General features: G+C 51.8%; 1 protein-coding gene across 7 annotated transcripts in view; it reads left to right on the top strand.

Annotated features, from left to right (window-relative positions):
- Positions 1-4021: 4021 nt before the first annotated feature.
- Positions 4022-18683, top strand: part of IGDCC4 (immunoglobulin superfamily DCC subclass member 4) — a 38427-nt gene continuing 23765 nt past the window's right edge. For 6 of the 7 annotated variants that reach the window (XM_067029628.1, XM_067029632.1, XM_067029629.1 and 3 more), the window contains exons 1-3: positions 4022-4102; positions 13788-14129; positions 14826-14967. In XM_067029628.1, coding sequence (XP_066885729.1) covers positions 4033-4102; positions 13788-14129; positions 14826-14967 — 554 coding nt within the window. In that variant the 5' untranslated portion in view covers positions 4022-4032. Of the gene's footprint in view, positions 4103-7884; positions 7964-13787; positions 14130-14825; positions 14968-18683 lie in introns of those variants that run through there. The other variant, XM_067029630.1, reaches the window with a different exon arrangement.

Genomic DNA, 18683 nt, shown 5'->3' on the forward strand with positions numbered 1-18683 from the left:
ATGAACCACCCCGCACCACACACACACCTGGAGGTGTTCCATGGTACCATTTGAAAGGGGAAAATAATAGAATACTTTATTTATTTTTAATAAATTTTTTTATTTTATTTGTTTTTGGCTGCGTTGGGCCTTCGTTGCTGCACGTGGGCTTTCTCTAGTTGTGGAGAGCGGAGGCTACTCTTCTTTGTGGTGCTCGGGCTTCTCATTGCAGTGGCTTCTCTTGTTGCGGAGCTTCAGTAGTTGCAATGCACGGGCTTAGTTGCTCCACGGAATGTGGGATCTTCCCGGACCAGGGTTTGAACCCATGTCCCCTGCATTGGCAGGTGGATTCTTAACCACTGTGCCACCAGGGAAGCCCTATTGATTGATTTAAAAAGAAAGAAATTAAGACCAGTGCCATATCCAGTTTTAATGGTGTGAACTCTGGCACTCCTGGTTAGAAATGTGCATCATCCCCCAGCCCTCTTATTTTTCTCAGTGATGCAGCTGAGGCTCAGGGAGAGGAAGGAAGTTGTCCAAGGTCCCAGAGCGAGTCTGTAACAGAGACAGGATGAGAACCATGGCTCTTATTCCCTACACTGGATTTGGCTGGCCTGAGCCTGTCACACCTCACACCTGCTCCCCGCCCACAGCCTGTGTGCTAAGATATGAATGCAGAGAAATTAATTGGATTTGTGTGTGTGGCTTATGGAATTAGTGACACTCTTTATGTGGTGACAGATGGTTTGTTCATTTATCCATTCGATTGATCAACTTCTTTCTAGGCAACATGCAAGGACTGCTCACCCAGCCCCAGTCTTCTGTTTGGCTTCATCTGCCACCCCTGCCCTCCTGCCCAGTTCACACCTCCTACATTCTGCTTATACTGGTTCAGGTATTTGTTTCCTCCAGAAGCTTTCTCTGCCTTCCCCAAGTTTGGCCTGGGTGCCCTTCCTCCCTGAACCCCATCCCAGCCTGTATCACACAGTATTATAGTTGCCTGTCTCCTTATCTACAGGCTAAGTAGACTCACTTCTCAGACTAAGCACCATGCAGGCAAGAACCATCTTGTTCACCACCCTGCTCCCAGTGCCCGGGGCCTGACCCATAACAGGGGACCTGTGAATATCAATGCAGTTAATTATTGGCTCTGCCATTTCCTGTGCCCTCATGCCACACACAGGGCCTCTGCACAGGGTGTTTCTTCTCCCACCATCAGTTCTTCCCTCCTTAAATTGTCAAGACCTAGGTCAAACATCTAAAACAATCAACAATTCTGTGAAGACTTTTCCCTCAACAGTCCCCCACCACACACCGTTAGTCCTTCCTTCTCTTGCTCCCATTCTCCCTGCCACCACATGCCACTTAGGACACAACTGTCCCGGTGAACAGTGACTTGTATCTTTTATCCTGGCCCCCTGGCACCTACACAGTGTCAGATAGTGGTCAAGGTGCTTAGAATTCAGCAGTGAACCCAGCACACAAAAATCCCTGTCCTTACAAAGCCCACTTTCTGGTTGGGAGGACAGACTACAAATAAAATAAGTAAAACACAGAGCATGTTAGAAAGACGGGACTAAAGACTGTTAGATAGGGACTTCCCTGGTGGCGCAGTGGTTAAGAATCCGCCTGCCAATGCAGGGCACGTGGGTTCAATCCCTTGTCCGGGAAGATCCCACATGCCGCGGAGCAACTAAGCCCGTGTGTCACAACTACTGAGCCCACGAGCCACAACTACTGAAGCCCGCACGCCTGGAGCCCGTGCTCTGCAATGAGAAGCCCTTGCACCGCAATGAAGAGTAGCCACCGCTCACCGCAACTAGTGAAAGCCCCTGCGCAGCAATGAACACCAAAAAAAAAAAAAAAAAAAAGAAAAGTGTCGAGATATGGTGGGGGGTGAGTTGTGAGGATATGAGGGGTGGAGGACAGAGCTCCAGACCTGCACTAGCTGGGCAAAGGTCTAGAGGCTGGAGGGAGGGGACTGACTGCTATCAAGTTACAGCAGGGAGACTGGTGTGGCTGGAGAAGCAGTGAGCAAAGGGGATGGCGTAGAAGGTGAGGTCAGAGAGGTTAAACAGCCCTCCAGATCACATAGGCTTTCTGGTCAAAAGAAGGACTTTAGCTTTTGCTCAGAGCTAGGAGGAGGCACTGGTGGGTTTTGAGCAGAGAAGTGGCATGATCTCGTTCCCATTTTAATAGGATCACTCGATGCTATATTGAGAAAAGACTGAAGTGGGAGAATGACATAAACAAGCGAGGGGCCTATTGTGACAATCCAGATGAAAGGTGATGGTGCTTGGATCCAGGTGGTAGCAGAAAGGTGAAGTGTGAAGGATGTGAAAGTGAAGAGTTAAGGTATGGCTCCAATGTTTCTGACCTGAGCATCAGGGAGGATGGAGCTGCTACAATCTGAGATGGGGGAGACTGTGGGAGACTGTGGGAGAAGCAGGTTTAATAGGGAGGATCAGAGCTCAGTTTGGGACCTGTTAAATTTGTTTTTTTTAAATTTTTTGGCCAAGCTGAGCGGCCTGCAGGGATCTTAGTTCCCCGGCAGTGAAAGCATGGAGTCCTAACCTCTGGACCACCAGGGAATTCCTTGGACAGGTTAAATTTGAGATGCCTATTAGCCAATGGAAATGTTGAGCAAGTAGATGGATACACAAGTCTGGAATTCAGGGGAGATGGTCCAGGCTGAGATATAAATGTAGGCATCTTCAGCATAAAGATGTAATTTAAAGCCTTGATGACCAGATGAGACCACTAAGAGAAACAAGTAGGAGTGATGGGCTAAGTCAAATGCTGCTGATGGGCCTGGCAATGAATGAATAAATGCCAGATTCGGTTAGACCTACAAAGTGCTGGTCATTATTGAGGGTTAGCTAGCAACAGATGGGTAAAGTACCTTCTGGGTACAGAGACAAAATGGCTCTAAGGCATGGGAACACTGGAGATAGAGGGGATGAAGAACCATGGCGTCTTGGTCTTGGAAAGGACATTAAATAGGTCATTCAATCTGTACTCTCCCTACACTTTGCCTGATCATTGAATCCCTGGCTTTAGAAAAAACTTTGTGGGATACTGAGACAAACAGTCTGGCTAGGACAGAGAAAGCACAGTTGAAAAATGAGTGGGAAATGACGTTCTGGAGTCAGAAAATCAGGGTTCAGGTCCTGCATCTGCTGCTCCCTAGCCTTGGGTCCTTAAGCAAGTCACTTCACCTCCTCCAGCCTCAGTTTCCCTGCATGTAAAGATGGGAGCAATCAAACCTTCCTTGTCTCTCCTAGGGTTGCAGAGAGGTCTGAGTGTGGCAGTGCTTGGGGTAGAGTAAATGCCCTGCTGGGGTTGGTTATTCGAAGAGCAAAAGAAGCAGGTCAATAGAAGCCATCAGCTTGGAATGGCAAAGTAAATGGGGATGAGGAGGGAACCGCCATGTCCTCAGCGGGTCTGCTGGTGGAGAAGCTAATGAGCATTCAGGCCAGGACCTGGGCTGGAATGGACTGGCTCAAGCGGCAAGATGGGGTCATCGGACAGAAACCCAGGCCTTGAATCTGCCTCCAGTGAGCCTGGAACCGAGGTGTTGGAGACCCTGAGGCAGCGGCAGAGAAAAGAAATAGAGACACCGAGGCAGAAAGAGACCCCGAGAAAGAGAGACGAAGAGACAGACCCAGAAACAAGCTGCCCAAATGGGGGAGCCCATGGCGACCCGGAGAGGGCGAGGCAGAGGGGCGCAGACCCCAGCAGAGCTGAGCCCCTGCGCGGCGCAGGTCACAGCGCGCGGGCCAGGGCCCCCTGCGGGGCCCGACCGGCCGCGCCCGCTGGGCGCCCCCGTCCGGGCTGCTCGCCCAAGATGGCGATGGAGGGGCGGGCGAGCCGGCGGCAGCCCGGGCCCCCGCGCCGGCCCCCGCTCGGGCCGGGGCCCCCGAGGCCGCGCCCCCGCCCGCGGCGCCGCGCCTCCCCGGGCCACTGAAGCCCGGCGCGCCCTCCCCCGGCAGCGGCGTCCGAGGCGAGGGGAGGAGGCGGTGGCGGCGGCGGCGGCAGCCCGGGCCCGGCCCCATGGCGCTGGGGGACGCTGGCCGCGGCGGCGGGCTCATCGCGCTGACCTTCTGCCTGCTGGCCGCGCGCGGTAAGGGCGGGCGCTGAGGCAGTGGCGGGAGCGGCTGCGGGGTGACTGTGCGTCGGCACCTGGGGCTGCGCCGGCTGTGGGGCCGGCGCGTCCCGAGTCCCGAGCGAGCGCGGGGGCCAGGGTGCGCGGGCTGCGCGTCCTTGTGCCCGCGATGCCTGCGCTCTGGGGTCTGCGAGCCGCGGCCGGGGACGTTTGTGGCTCGTACTTGTCCGCAGGGGGTGTGTGTCCTTGTTCTGCGGAGTCCGGAGTGAGAGTGTGTGTGTGTGTGTGTGTGTGTGTGTGTGTGTGTGTACGCGCGGGCGCGCGCGACCGTGTGCAGAGAGTGGGGAGGGGGCTTCTGCGGGGCGTACGAGTCCGCAGCGCATGGCCGGTGGCGGCGTGGCATCGCGGGCCGTGGCTGAGGTGCCGGTGGTTTGTGCGGGGCGGGCTCTGCCTTTACCGCGCGTGTCTCCGGGTTGGGAAGTGTAAAGGGGTGTGTGTGTGGGGGGGTCTGCACCTCCATTTGTGTGTCGAGAGCGTGTGTAATTGTGTTTATGGGGCTGAGCTAATATTTGGCCTTAGCTTTCGGAGAGTGTCCATGCCCTTGGGGGGACAGAAGCATGAGATTGCGGATTGACTGGGAATAGTGGTGATAAAATACTCAACTTTGTCCGGTGGGTGTGGTCCCTGAAGCTGGGTGGGGCTGGGCGGAGGGGGTGGGGAGCGCGGGAGTGTTGCCCCTTCCGAACCCGAGGCCGGGAGTGGGCTGGGGGAGGGCGCAGGAAACCAGCTGCTTTCGTGGACGTGTCTGACACCCGCTCTCAGGACGGGACGCGTGTCACTCCTGCCCCACCCCCAGGGGCAGGCAGATCTGAGAAGCGTGGACGGGGTCAGCAAGGCCTCCTCCAACCCCTCACCTCAGTGCGAGGTGAGGGTGGGTAAGAGTTGTCCTCGCTGGAGAGAGGGCTGGGGATGGGGTGACGGAGTCCCAAGCGTCTCTGCCTAGGGAGACTTCTTCCACCCCCAGCCTTCTCCCTTTCGGTCCTGTTGCGTTTCGGGGCGGCCCGTGGGCTAGGTGGTTGGGAGGGCTGGGGAGGGGGAAGGGCTGCCCGCTTTGTTCGCCTAGTTCTCGCCTTCCCAGCCGAGGGGGGAGCTGAGGATGTGTCCGGAGCCAGTCGGGGAGGGACTTGACGGTGGGGGTGGGGAGGGGGATTTCTCTCCAGCTGCTGTGGCTTTCCAGAGAGACTCAGCCAGGCCACGTGGGAGGGAGGCAGGGACGGCGGAGGGGGGAAGGAGCCTCCGCCTGGCCCGCCCCGGCCCATCTCCAGGAAGCCCAAACAGCGGGTGGGAAAGTCTCGGGAACTACTCGGACCCCCTCTCTGCCTACAAAGACACGCCCCTTTTCAGACCTGACTGCGGACCCGGCAGGAGGCCGCCTGGGGGCGGGGTCCCGGCGGCTAGGAGAGGGAAGTGGGGGGCCTGGGGTTGTCAGGTGGAGGGGGAGGGGAAGTGCCAGAGCGGCGTCTGTCCTCCTGGAGGCCAGGGGATTAACGAATAGTTGGGCCCACCCTCTTCTGCTCTTCTGAGAGCTCCGGACCGGGCTTGGGGTCATCTAGCAAAGCGGAATCAGGGCTGGGAACTGCACTCACTCGGGCATTATGGAGTATCGGTGGGGCCTCCCTGCGAGGGGCTCAGTTTCCTCTCTGGGGCTCCCGAGTGCACACGGCAGGGCAGGGCCCGAGCTGGGGCTCCCTTGGCAGCAGTGTGCGTGGCTGAAGCAACTACTCTGCTCGCCCTCAGTCCTAAATCCTTTGAGTGTGCAAAGCTCGTCAGGCCTGGGGACACTCCTATAGAGTTCTGACTAGCCTCCCAGATCTGGACGGAGGCCATTTATTCATTCATTCAACAAATATTTACTGAGTACCCTTTTCGACTAGCATGTGACTGGTGCCTGAAATATAGTAAATGAGGAGACTGACAGGTAGTCTAGAAACGTCAGGAAAGGCTTCCTCCAGGAAGCAGTAAATAATAGAGCTCAGTGCAGAGGGTCAGTTGGCCCTGCAGGAGAGTGATGATGGGGAGAGTTTTTCAGAGAGAACAGCATGTGCAAACTCTCAGGGGTGACTTCGTTTAGACCACTGAATGAATGAAGCTAAATCTGGCTGGAGTTTAGAGTACAAGGCAGGAGGGTGGGGCAGGTTAGAGAAAAGTGGGACAGGGGCCACAGAGTGTCAAAAGAAAACGCTGAAGATGGAGGCTGGACCCAACTCATGAAGGGGCTCGTAAGCCCCACCAAGGTTTCTGGCCTGAGAGCCTGCATGAGCCCTTGGAGGATTTTAAGATCATCTTTGCATCAGCTCTCCGGATCCAGCCGATGTAGAGAATGATTGGACACGATGGAGGCAGGAAGCTGCAGCTTCTTGGGAGGCTGTGGTAGTAATCCAGAAGAGGATGTTGCTGGCAACTAGAGTAGTAGCAATTGGGATGGCCACAGTGGATTCTAGAGATATTTAGGAAGTAGAATCAGCAGGATGTGAGGATAGATTGAGTTTGTAGGGAGTGAGGGAGAGAGAAGTAAAAAATAATAGACACTTCAGCAGCCTCGACATAGCAAAATGAAGGGCTGGTGTTGGAGTCAAGATAGTGACTGCCCATCTCCCCCGAACACTGCTTTTGGGTCAGGGCTTGGGAACTGGGGAGATGTATGCGAATGGGACTCCTGTCTGGGGGTGGTGGTGGGATGCCAAATGCTCTGTTTTCATCACATGCAAGAAGTGGGGTTCTCCCTTCCACCCAGTCAGAATTTGGGGGGTGGTGATGCCAGAGGTCAGTAGCAGGAGGGCTCTAAGAACAACAGAGCTGCTTTCTCCTGATGGGGAAACTCCCCCCTCCATCCCTTTCTCAGCCCAGAAACTCAGAGACCAACTTCAGTTAGTTGGGGTGTTGGGGCCCTCTCTGACCTCATTTTCTTTTGTTTTGTTTTGTTTTTTATAAATTTATTTATTTATTTATTTATGGCTGCTTGGGTCTTCGTTGCTGCGCACAGGTTTTCTCTAGTTGTGGCAAGCGGAGGCTACTCTTCATTGCGGTGCACAGGCTTCTAACTGCGGTGGCTTCTCTTGTTGTGGAGCACGGGCTCTAGGCACGCGGGCTTCAGTAGTTGTGGCGCGTGGGCTCAGTAGTTGTGGCTCGCAGGCTCTAGAGTGCAGGCTCAGTAGTTGTGGCGCACGGGATTAGTTGCTCCACGGCATGTGGGATCTTCCCAGACCAGGGCTCGAACCCATGTCCCCTGCATCGACAAGTGGATTCTTAACCACTGCACCACCAGGGAAGCCCCTCTGACCTCATTTTGGAGGTTAGGAACCAGGTCAGATACGTTGTGTTGGCCAAAAAGTTCGTTTGGGTTTTTCCATAAGAAAAATGTTATGGAAAACCTGAACAATTTTTTTGGCCAACCCAATAGTTTCTCTTAATAGTGAATCTAAATAATCCAGAAGTTATCTAAAGCTTCACTGATCCTGTATGTATTTTCATGGCCCAAGTAATCATACATTATATGTAAATCAGCATTTCCTTTCTTTTCTCCTAAAGGTACATTGTTTCAAGTTGAATAATCCCACAATTAGCGTCATTGAATGTCAGCACTGAGGGGAATTTAGAAATAATTTTAACATGAACCCATTTTACAGATGAGAAAACTGAGCAGCTTCCCAGAGTTACATGAATGGGGACTGAACTGGGACTGGAACCAGTCTCCTGGCTCTTGGAACAGCTGTACTTTCCCAGGATTTGGTACACATGAACGCAAGTTCAGTCTCTCTTCACCCCCTCCCCCTCACATGAGAAGTTATCAACAACTTTGGGCTTGGCCCCCCTCAGGTGGTGTGTTTGGGTCTGGGCTCTGGAATCCACTCTCCTCCACCCATCCCCACCCACCGCATCCTGTTCTGCCTCTGCTGTTTCTGAGGTACAGAAACCAGACTTGACACAGAATTCCAGATGCAGAACAGATGTTATTGCCAAGCAGGCCTGGGCGCTCCCAGCTCCCCGGGTTGGGGGGAAGGAAGAGGAAGAGTGGCTCTGATGGGGGAGGACCCCAGCCCCAGTGTGGTCAGAGGCGGGTGATGGCACCTGGGGGGAGAAGAAAACCAGAGAGAGGATGACCTGGGCCTGACATGCAGAGAAATGGAATCCTTGTCCTTGGGGCTGGCTGAGCTGCCAGCTACTAGTGCCTCACTGCTGAGGCTAAGGCATTCCTCTAGATTTGAGGGGCTGTGGGGTCACTGTGGTCTGGGAAGCAGAGGCTCAGTAAATTCTCTCTCAGGTGCAGACCTGAGCATGGAAGCTGGTGCAGAGCCGACCTCCAGATGGTTTGATAAGGGGCTCATTACCTTGTCACATAGTTTGGAGCTCTGGCAAATGAATGGAGCATAGAGACACAAGGTTGGGCACACAAGGAAGGTATTTTTTTTTATATACATCTTTATTGGAGTATAATTGCTTTACAATGGTGTGTTAGTTTCTGCTTTATAACAAAGTGATTCAGCTATACATATACATATACATATATCCCCATATCTCCTCCCTCTTGCGTCTAAGGAAGGTACTTTTAATCAGACCATCCATATAGCAGAAGAGGTGAGGTAGTGAGCTCCCCAGTCCTGGTAATGTTTAAGTAGAAGAGTTTCTTTCAATGTGAGTTTGCTGTTCTGTCTCGGTGCTGCTTTTTTTTTTTTTTTTTTTTTTTTTAATGTATTTTATGGCCGCGCCAGGCGACTTGCAAGATCTTAGTCCTTAGTTCCCTGACCAGGGATGGAACTTGGGCTCACAGCAGTGAAAACACGGAGTCCTAACCACCAGACCACCAGGGAATTCCCTGTCTTGGCGCTTTTTAAGCATTTTGTTACGTGTCTCATAGGTGCCACATAGTATGCTAGGCAGTTTCCACGTATATTATCCACATCATCCCCAGCCCTGAAGGGAGTTCCTATAATTTTTCCAGATAAGGAAATTGAGGCTTGGAAAAGCACGAGGGGCTCTGTGTCTTATCTTTTTGAGTGTGTCTCCACATGTCCACTCATCTGTTCAAGAACTGTTTATTGAGCGCCTACTATGTGCCAGACAGTGTTTTAGGTCCTAGGGAATTAGAATGCTGACTAGGACAATAATCTTGGGCTTGTTGCCTCGCTGGCAGAAAGGCAAGTCAAAAATCTAGAGTGCTAATTCCAATGACCCAGATGCCCAGGGCCCTGTGGGGCAGAAAAAAAGGAGAGGTGTCTAAATCAGACCCCAGGATGGCACAGCTACTGAAGGAGGAGGGAGCAGCATAGCCAGCGCATAGAACAGCAGTGTGCTTTCAGAGGATGGGAAGTGATTTAGTCTGGTGGGGACTCAGGGTGACAGGGAACAGGAGGTAGGCAGGTCAAGCTGAGTGGCTTTGCTCTCAAGTCTGCTGAGGCTGATCCTGTCTCCTGAGGATCACAGATGAAGGGAACGCTGCCTTCCCTGTGTCCCAGGCAACCGTCCCAAGCTCTCCTTCCAGCTGTTGTGGGAGGGGCTTAGTGTGTGGTAAGGGAGGTGGCCAAGGTGGGGGGCGGGGAAGGAGGTTTCTGGAAGAAACTGACTTGTGTCTCCTGGGAGAGGAGAGTGGTGATGGCGTCATGGAGAATTGCCCGTGTGGACCGAAGGCAAGTTATAAATCTGGTGGGCCCTGAAATTCAAAAATGACAAGGCATTGACATTTGTGGCAAGTTCTCGGCTTAATGAAGGAGGCATCTCGGCTTTGTTCCCCTCCTCATCCTCCAGTCCCAGCCTCTTTCCTGAGAGTTCACGGAAGGATGGAACCCTGGCTTATGCCAGGCCCACACTAGTCCCACGAAACAGCACTGAGCTGGCCCTGGGGCTCAGCAGCGGAATCTCCTTTCTGTCTGTGTTCTAATTGGCCTCATAAAATCTGATTTATCCTGTAAATGGGTAAAATAATGTCAGAAGAAGGAGATTGAGAGATGGCCCTGGGGCTCCTAAGCACAGAAGCTCCATGTCTCTGGCAGGGTCCCACCGAGGAGACTGAGGAGAAGGGATTGTGGGAGAGGGAGTTCCCTTCGAGGCAGAAAGCTGGCCAACAGCAAGTGTCTGCTATGTCCACCCAGTCCTTAGAGGGAGCACTGAGAAGTGCTCCTGGGAGGGGCTTAGTGTTCCGCCATGACAGGGGACTGGGGGGTGGCAGGAAAGGGGCAGCCACGAAACCACTGGACAAACAAGGTCTACTCCCCAGAGCATCACTTTTCCAAAAAGATTTGGTGGTGTAGGAACCACATTTACATTAAAGCAAACACTGCTGTGTAATGGAATAGGATGCAAAATGTGCCAGAGGTTTAAAAATAAAAACATTTCAGGTAGTCAGCAAGCCTTCTGAGTACGTTCTCCTCTGCCGCTGGGAGAATTTTGGTGAAAATGAGAAATGTGGCAACTCTTCATTTTAAGGCTGGGGAAACCGAGGCTGAAAGGAGGAAAGCAGACCCAATGTCATACAACCCATGATGGACCCAGAACTCTGACCCCAGGCCAAGGCTTGTCCCGCCACATCCCAGGGTCCGCCTTAGGCAAGAAGGCAAGAGGAAAAAAAAAAAAAAAAAAAACAAAAGCAGGCAAGGGGTAAGAATGGGTAAGGGACCTCCAAGTGGCTACATGATGTGAGACCCAGGAAAACCCTTCCCTGGGGAAGGCAGGGGCAGCTTCACGGAGGGATGTGGCACCTGAGTTGGAGCCCCTAAGGATGCATGTCCTGGGCACAGAAGTTGGGTTGGGTGCTGGGGCAGAGAGAACACTCTTATTTGGGAGCAACTGTCTCCTCAATGCTGGGTTCATGCCCAGGATGTCCAAGAACAGTTTCCCCAGAGAGGTGAGAACCTCCCCTTTTGGGCCTCGGTTTCCCCATCTATAAAATGAGCAATCTCAGGCTCTGCATACGTTTCCATCAACGTGGGCTGGCTTGGGCTCCTGACACAGACAGCCCTGTACCCCAGCAGGGATCCTGGGTTCTCCCCACATCTACATCCCTGTTGGTTTCCCATTCCGCATTGCCTTGTTGGGTGCTGGGCTCCTCCGAGGTGGGGCAGCCAGACATCTGCTGATCCATGAATATTCAGGAAGGGAATCGGAGCCTCCTCTGGGCTCCCCAGCAAGCCCCGGCCCCTCTGGCCGCCGTCCTGCCCGCAGGAGCCCAGGCTGCTGACAGACCCAGCAGCTGCTCGGGCCCCAACTGTTCACATTGTTTGTTCAGCGCAGCGGGGGATTTTCCAAGCCCCGGACGTGCTTTGGGGGGTAGGGAGGCTGCCGGAGGGCTCAGGGATTCGTGTCATGTGGGGCTTTTCTCCCCTGAAACTCAAACCGACTGCTCAGCGGCTGGAATGGGGCAATTGGAAGCCACTGGGCTGAGAGCCCAGGCTGGCCTTCCCCGCACCGTGTTTGCATCAGAATCTAGGGCCTCTGATAGAGAAGGGACTGGATGTTAAGAATAGCGATTTGCATTTGTACATCCCTTTCCAGTTTACAAAGTGCCTTTAAAGAATGAGCTCCCATTCTTTGATGCCCGTTAGGCTCTGGGCTGGAGACCTGACCCACATCATCTTGTTTAATCCTCACAGGCTCCATAGTATCGCCTTCATTTTTACAGATGTGGAAACTGGGCCCCTGGTAGGTGGCGCAGCAAGACTGGAACCTTGACCTTCTGCCCCAAGGTCAGATGCTCTTTCCACCCCAGCACATGGCCCTCAGTGATGCGTATGCCAGTTTGGTTTCCCCAGTTAGACTGGAAACTGAGTGAGGGCAAGGGCTGCCTTCTCCTCGCTGCACCCACTAGTAATGCTGAGCCCAGTTTGTGTAGCTGGAGGTGCCAGCGGAGCCTTTAAGAAAGGCAGAGGCCTGTTCAGACCCTGTCTGTCTGTCCTTCCCACTGTGGTGTCAGAGGCCTGGCTTCTGCCCTGGCCTCCTTATCTCAGCCAGTTAGGACCTCTCTTCTCCCCTCAGTCTTGATCCTCTTCAGGGGTTTAAGTGTTGGCATATATGTGTGTCCAGGTGTTGATGGGTGTGGCAGAGACGGGGGTAGGGGGGAGCACGTGTTTAGGTATGGCAGGTCGTGTCTACAGTTTTGTGTGTGTGTCTAGATGATGTTCTCTATCTGTTCAGGAGTAGGTGAGTCCAGTTCACTGAGTAATCCTACCGTCATAGAATCTTCGACATCACACGCTACATTTGAGTAAACTAGAGCCTAGAGGTGGAAGTGACTGGCCCAAAGCCACACAGCTAGACTGTGACAGAGCCGGGTCTAGAACTGAGGGTCGCCGGAGTCCTTAGCCATTGTGCTTTCTGCATGCCCCTGACAGGGCTCTGTCAGCCCTGGCCTGCCTTGTAATGAGTATGGACCATTGTCCTCACCTCTGTCCCTGGCTCACTCTCAGACGCACCACTGTGCCTTTAAGCAAGGTGTCAGGCCAGAGGATAAGAGGGCACCTCGGGCCATTGAGCTTTTATGGGACAGGAAGGCAGCAGGTCAACCGTCTAGAAGATACAACTGGAAGAGAACCCACTATTTCTCTATGAATAACGGTTACTGGGCCTTGCTGAGATGTTGGTTAAAATGATAAAATTGGCATTTGTGTGTTTTTGCCTTGACCCTGGGATGGCATTCCCTTCCTCCATTGTTCTCCTGCTCTTCCCTTTGCGGCCAGGGCAGTGTTGGAGCTGCAGGCTCTTCTGGGGCATCTGGAGAAGGTCAGGGGACTGGGTTCTGCACTGGCTTGCTGCATGGCTTTGGGGGAATCAGCTGCAGGAAGGAGAGCTTACCTCTTCCAGTCACTGCGGCAGAAGTGGTTTGGGTAATAGTGGTCAGGACAATCTGTAGGATTCCAGGAGAGGGAATGACTTTACTGAGCCCCAGTTCTGTGCCAGGCCAGCCACTGCTGTACTCCTTTACCACACAGCATCTCATTGAGTGCTCACAACAGCCCTCTGAGGAAGGAATGACTATGTCTTTTTAAATTGAGACACAATTCACATACCACAAAATTCACCGTTTAAAGTGTACAAATCAGTGGTTTTAAGTATATTCACAAGGTTGTGCAACCACCACCACTATCTAATTCTAGAACATTTTCATCACCTAAAAAAGAAACCTTCCATCCCTTAACCATCTCTCCTCATTCTTCCCTCTCCCCAGACCCTGGCAACCATTAATCTACTACGTTCTGTCTCTATGGAGTTGCTTATTCTGGACATTTCACAGAAATGAGATCATACAATATGTGGCATTTTGTAACTGACTTCTTTCACTTTGAGGAAAGTTTTCAAGGTTTATTCATGTTGTAGCAAGTATCAGTACTTCATTTCTTTTGATGGCTGAGTAATATATTTATCTGTTCATCAGGTGATTGGGCATTTGGGTTGCTTCTACTTTTTTGCTGAGAACCGTGTTATTTTGTGGATGAGGAAGCTGGGCAGCTGGGGAAGGATGGGAACGAAGTGCAGCCGTTGGCCCAAGATCACAGTTAGTCAGAGGCAGAGCCAGGATCCAGACACAGGTCTCTGCGTGAGACCCCTTTCTCTGAGCTTTGCCCTCCTCGACCTGGGCTGGGTGACTCGGGCTCTGGAGGCTGTGGGATGTAGGAGGACACACACTGATGACCCTGGTGCCCCTTCCTCTACGCAGGGGAGCAGCCGTTGCCCCGGAAGACGACCGTATCGCTGAGCTGTGGAGCAGGGCCGCTGCAGGTGATCCTGGGCCCAGAGCAAGCCACGGTGCTAGACTGCGGTCTGGGGGCGGCTACTGCAGGACAACCCCCCAGCGTCACATGGAGCAAGGATGGAGGCGTCCTGCCCGAGCACAGCGACCTTCGCCTGCTACCCAATGGCTCCCTGTGGCTGTCCCAGCTGCCAGCTCCTGACGGCACTGACCCTGGGGCTTCAGAGGTCATTGAGGGCAGCTATTCCTGCCTGGCCCGCAGCCCCGCTGGAGTGGTGGCCAGCCAGGCTGCGGTGGTCAAGCTTGCCAGTAAGTGCTACATCTTGGACTGAGCTGAGGCCCATAAGATGTGGGGTGTGGGCAGTGGGGTCTGCAGTTAGATACTCGCACAAAGGTTTGTCTCTGAGCCACGCCCCCCTTTCCCTGCCTCCTGTCCTGCTCAGTGGGTCCCTTCCTGGTATTGTCTGCCTCACTGTTCAATAGTCTCACTTCTTCCCTGCTCTTCGGCCCCTCCTCCTTTTCCTTCCCTGTGAGTTTGAGAGTCTAGACTTGTGCTCTCCTCCAGGAAGCCCGCCAGAGAGGTTTGTAAGCATGTCAGGGGCACAAAGGTGCTCCCCACCCCCATAGCAGGTGGAGTGTGTAGAGCCGAGCTGTGTTGTCCAGCTCACTCACTCTTGGAGGGTTCTCAGGAGGCACAGATCACCGTGAAACAATTTGGGGACCAGAAGAAATGCACATCTTACTGTAGTCCAACCATATGGTGATGTAAGGCAGGGAGACTTCGGAATTCATTCTGCCTGCAGCATCTGACCAGTCATCACCACTTCTTATTCTCCGACTGCCTCTTTCCAACTGTGTCTCCGTCGGTCTGATTTCTTTTTGCATGTGTTTCTGTCCACCTGTGTCTCTCTGTCCGTGTGTGTGTATGTTTCCCGTCTCTGCTTGCTGTGGCCTCCTTTCTTGTGTTCCTCTCCTGTCCCTGTGTTTTCTCACTGTCATCCCCAGCACTTGCAGGCTTCTCCCTGCACCCGCAGTCTCAGACGGTGGAGGAGAACGGGACCGCTCGGTTTCAGTGCCACATCGAAGGGCTGCCAGCACCTGTCATTACTTGGGAGAAGGACCAGGTGACGGTGCCTGAGGAGCCTCGGTGAGTGTTCTGTGGGCAAGAAAGAGGAGAGTGGGTCCCAAGGGGCAGCCGAGGGCTCTGGGATGTGCTCAGGAACTGGGCTTCTTAGAGTCGGGGTGGCTCCGTTTGTCCAAACTGACTTAGGAGCCAACCACCACCTGACGCTCAGCCCATTTCTGGTCCCAAAGAGAAGTTGGGTCAGAAGTTTTTGCTCCCTGGGAGGAAAGCCACCCACCAAGCTACAGGGCTTGGGTCGAGAGCAGTTATCGAGTCCTTCAGAGCATATGTAGTCCAACCACTTGCCTTATTGAGAAGGAGACCAAGGGCCAGAGGAGAGCTGTGCTTTAACCAAGGCCACACGGTGAGTCATTGGCAGAACATTTGTTGTTCGTTCCGGATGCAGAGGCTGTTGGGAGGGTTTCCCTTTGCAGGTTACTCTGGAGTTTCTACCTTGGATGCATAACTTCTCTTCTTCTCTCAGTTCCATTCAGTGGGGTGCAGCATCTGATAACCACGTTGTGGAGGTCCTTCCTGTTTCACTCTCCTCTCTCCCCATAAAGGCAATGGAGCAATCCTAGGGAAGGGTTTCTAGGGCAGAAGAGAAGCAGAGGCTAAACCCAGGACCTGATCCCTACTGCGGCCTCCTGGGAAGGCCCAGATGTACACATAGCATGTCCAGAAAGCACAAGGCTCATTTGCATCTGTGGTCTTGGAATTGGACTCATGACCCGGCTGCCACCACATGGAGTCTTACACCTTTGGAAATGTGGCTCCAAAGGCCTTTCCCAGCCACGCTGCCATCCTCTCCCTGCATCTCTCTAGCTGTAGTTACCAGCTCACGCTCTCCTCTCCCAGCAGAGGTGGGATTCCTTAGGCTCAGAAACACTGGTTTCCAGATCTCCCTGCCCTGGAACTAACCTGTCTTCAGTGTATTGAGTTGTCCCAGCTCCTCTGACTTTTGCCCATGTCTAGGTAGGGGTGAAAGTGTAAGAGAAACTTCTAGATAGAAAAGCCCCAGGCCACATCTCTGCAACAGTTGTAAGTGAGGAAGAAGGGTGAGAGGTAAGATATAAGTGATCCTGTTGACTTTGGTGATCAGTCAGCCCCACTGGTCCAGTGGGTTGGATTAGATCATGGTTTCCAAAGTGTGTTCTTTTTTAGAACGTTAGTCCCTAAAGATGATTCTTGGGAAAAAAAAGTACTCCACGGTCAAATAAGATGAGGAAACTGTATATAAATCTCCCTCTTGGAGTTGACAAGGCCCTGAGAAGCCCTGTACTGAGAAACCTGTTTAACTTGTTTAACCAAATGCTTCCTAGACTCATTTGCCCAGAGCCCCTCTTGCAGGAACCCTGTTAACATCCTAGGAATGAGCATTCCAGGGAGGAGACCTTGGGAATGCTAACCCAGCCTTCCTAGCACTGACATTTTAAGTTCTATGCCTCTTTTTTTTTTTTTTTTTTTCTGGCTGCGCCGCATGGCTTGTGGGACCTTAGTTTCCTGACCTAAGGGATCGAACCCGTGCCCCCTGCATTGGGAGCACAGAGTCTTAATCACTGGACCACCAGGGAAGTCCCAAGTTCTATGCCTTTTAAATGTGGAGTCTCTCACCACTGTGAGAGAGTTGTTGGGTGAGAACCAAGTGAGAGTCTACTCCTGGGACAGCCCCCAGAGAGGGTGGGAGAGAGCAAAAAACTCTCCCCACGTTAAAAGTCACAAGAGGCTTCACTTAATTAGAGCTGTGTTTTCTCACTTAATCCTTCCCATGATCCTTCAAGGTAAGTGTTCCTTATTTTTCATATTTTCCTCTATTTACTTTTAGTTTATATTCCTATTAGATGCATTTTTCAAATTCATATAAACAAAAAAGAAGAAACAAAAATGGCTCGTCTTCTTATCACGCATAGAAAGCCTTTGTTAGTTTTGATGTCTATCCTCTGGCCTTTTCCCCTATATGTTTATAAATATTCTCTTTAAAATTTTGGATCATATTGTACATACTGGGCTTTTTGTTCAATCACCTTTTTTTAGAAAACAAAAATGGAGTTATATTGCAACTTCTTTCTTTCACTTAACACATAAGGAACCCCCTTCCAGGTCTATCTATATGGCTGTGGCAGATACCGTTATCTGAATTCTTAAATGAGGAAACTGAGGATCAGAGACAGAAGTCACTTGCCCCAGGTCACACAGCTAGTGCTGAGAGTATCTGACAGCGGAGCCCTGGGGTGGATTATTTGGTGGTTGGAGTGGGGAAGCCATAGGGTCTGAAGAAACTCCTGTTGCAGGCTGGCTTAGAGTTGGAGTGGTCCAACTGTGCTCAGAGCAGAGAAGTTACTTCCCCAAAGTTTCTCAGCAAACAGAGGAGTTCCCTCACCTCCCAACATCTAGTTCAGGCCTCTCCCAGGAGGCTGAAGCTGCCAGTTCCTGGCCTCTGGGAGTGTTTGCCCCCAAGTCCTCTGAAAAGTGATCCTCATCTATAAATAAGCCAGGCTCACATGTCCCAGCACATTGTGTGTGGGAGGGAATAAAGAAATATCTAAAACAGCAACTTGATTATGCCCAAGGTATGTATTTTTACACATACCCACATAGAGTTCACATAGAAATATGCTATTCATAAACTCAACCCAGTGATTTGAAGGAGACCATATGCCTTGGTGTAGGCTGTGCACATGTGCAGTTAATAAGCACACTCTGTCAGGGTCTATGTGCATATTTTGGGAACTGATGGTAAACACTAGACCCTGAGGCAATTCCCTGATACTTATACTAATTTCTAATGATATGGGGTAATTTTTCTTCCACGGGAACCAGTAATCAATGAGAGCAATGTTTCCCAGATCGCAGGCATTCACAAACCCCTGTCATATTTTTGGCCATCCCTCAACCATTTATACAACACTTACTTAATACATTTCTTCAAATCAACTCTCTCTTTTGTAACTTTAACACATACTAAAAAGGGACATTATCTCACTGCAATAAAAGGGAAAACCAGCAGCACTGACCTTAAATAGAAGGTAGCCATAAAAATATATATAACCACTGGAATAAAAACCTAGATCTACTTGAAATCATTTTGTTATCACCATTCACTCACACTTTAAAACCATGGCACTAATGGATTTAATTACTGCAGGCTCCCTAGTCCTACCCATCTCCTAGGGTCCATCGTGTCTGTCAGCCTCACGTGACCCTCAGCTAGTGTCCCTTTTCCCTGGGTGGATCTCTGAACTGCTCAGGGTGGAGGCTCCTTGGCCATCAGGAAATTCAGAGCAGCTGTCATTTCTCCTCTGTTCTTGAATCCTGGGTCCAAGTGGCCTTTTGTGGGTATGGGCAGCAGGCTGAGCTCAGGCTTGGAAAGAGAATGGTCCCTTCCTTTTAGCTAGAGGTTGCTTTTCATTCTGTAAGTAGCTCTTTTGTTTTATTTGAAATTTGAATTCATTTTAAAATGATAAAACGTACTAACTTAAAGGGAAAAAAGTCATCTACAAACTGAGCACAGATAGCTGTTACCATTATCTAATGAGAGCTTATGACACATTAACAGGGTCGGGGTTGTGAAGTAGGTAGGAATTATGAAACCCATTTTTCAGATGAGAAACCTGAGGCCTGGACATGTGATGTCACTTGCTAAAAATCACATATGTTGGAGTCAATTCTCTCCTCTATGTCACAGCTGCTTTTATATTAGAGCCAGGAGTTACAAAACAAAGTGTACAAGGGCACATGCT

The sequence above is a fragment of the Kogia breviceps genome, chromosome 3, assembly GCF_026419965.1.
Source record: "Kogia breviceps isolate mKogBre1 chromosome 3, mKogBre1 haplotype 1, whole genome shotgun sequence".
Classification (NCBI taxonomy): domain Eukaryota; kingdom Metazoa; phylum Chordata; class Mammalia; order Artiodactyla; family Physeteridae; genus Kogia; species Kogia breviceps.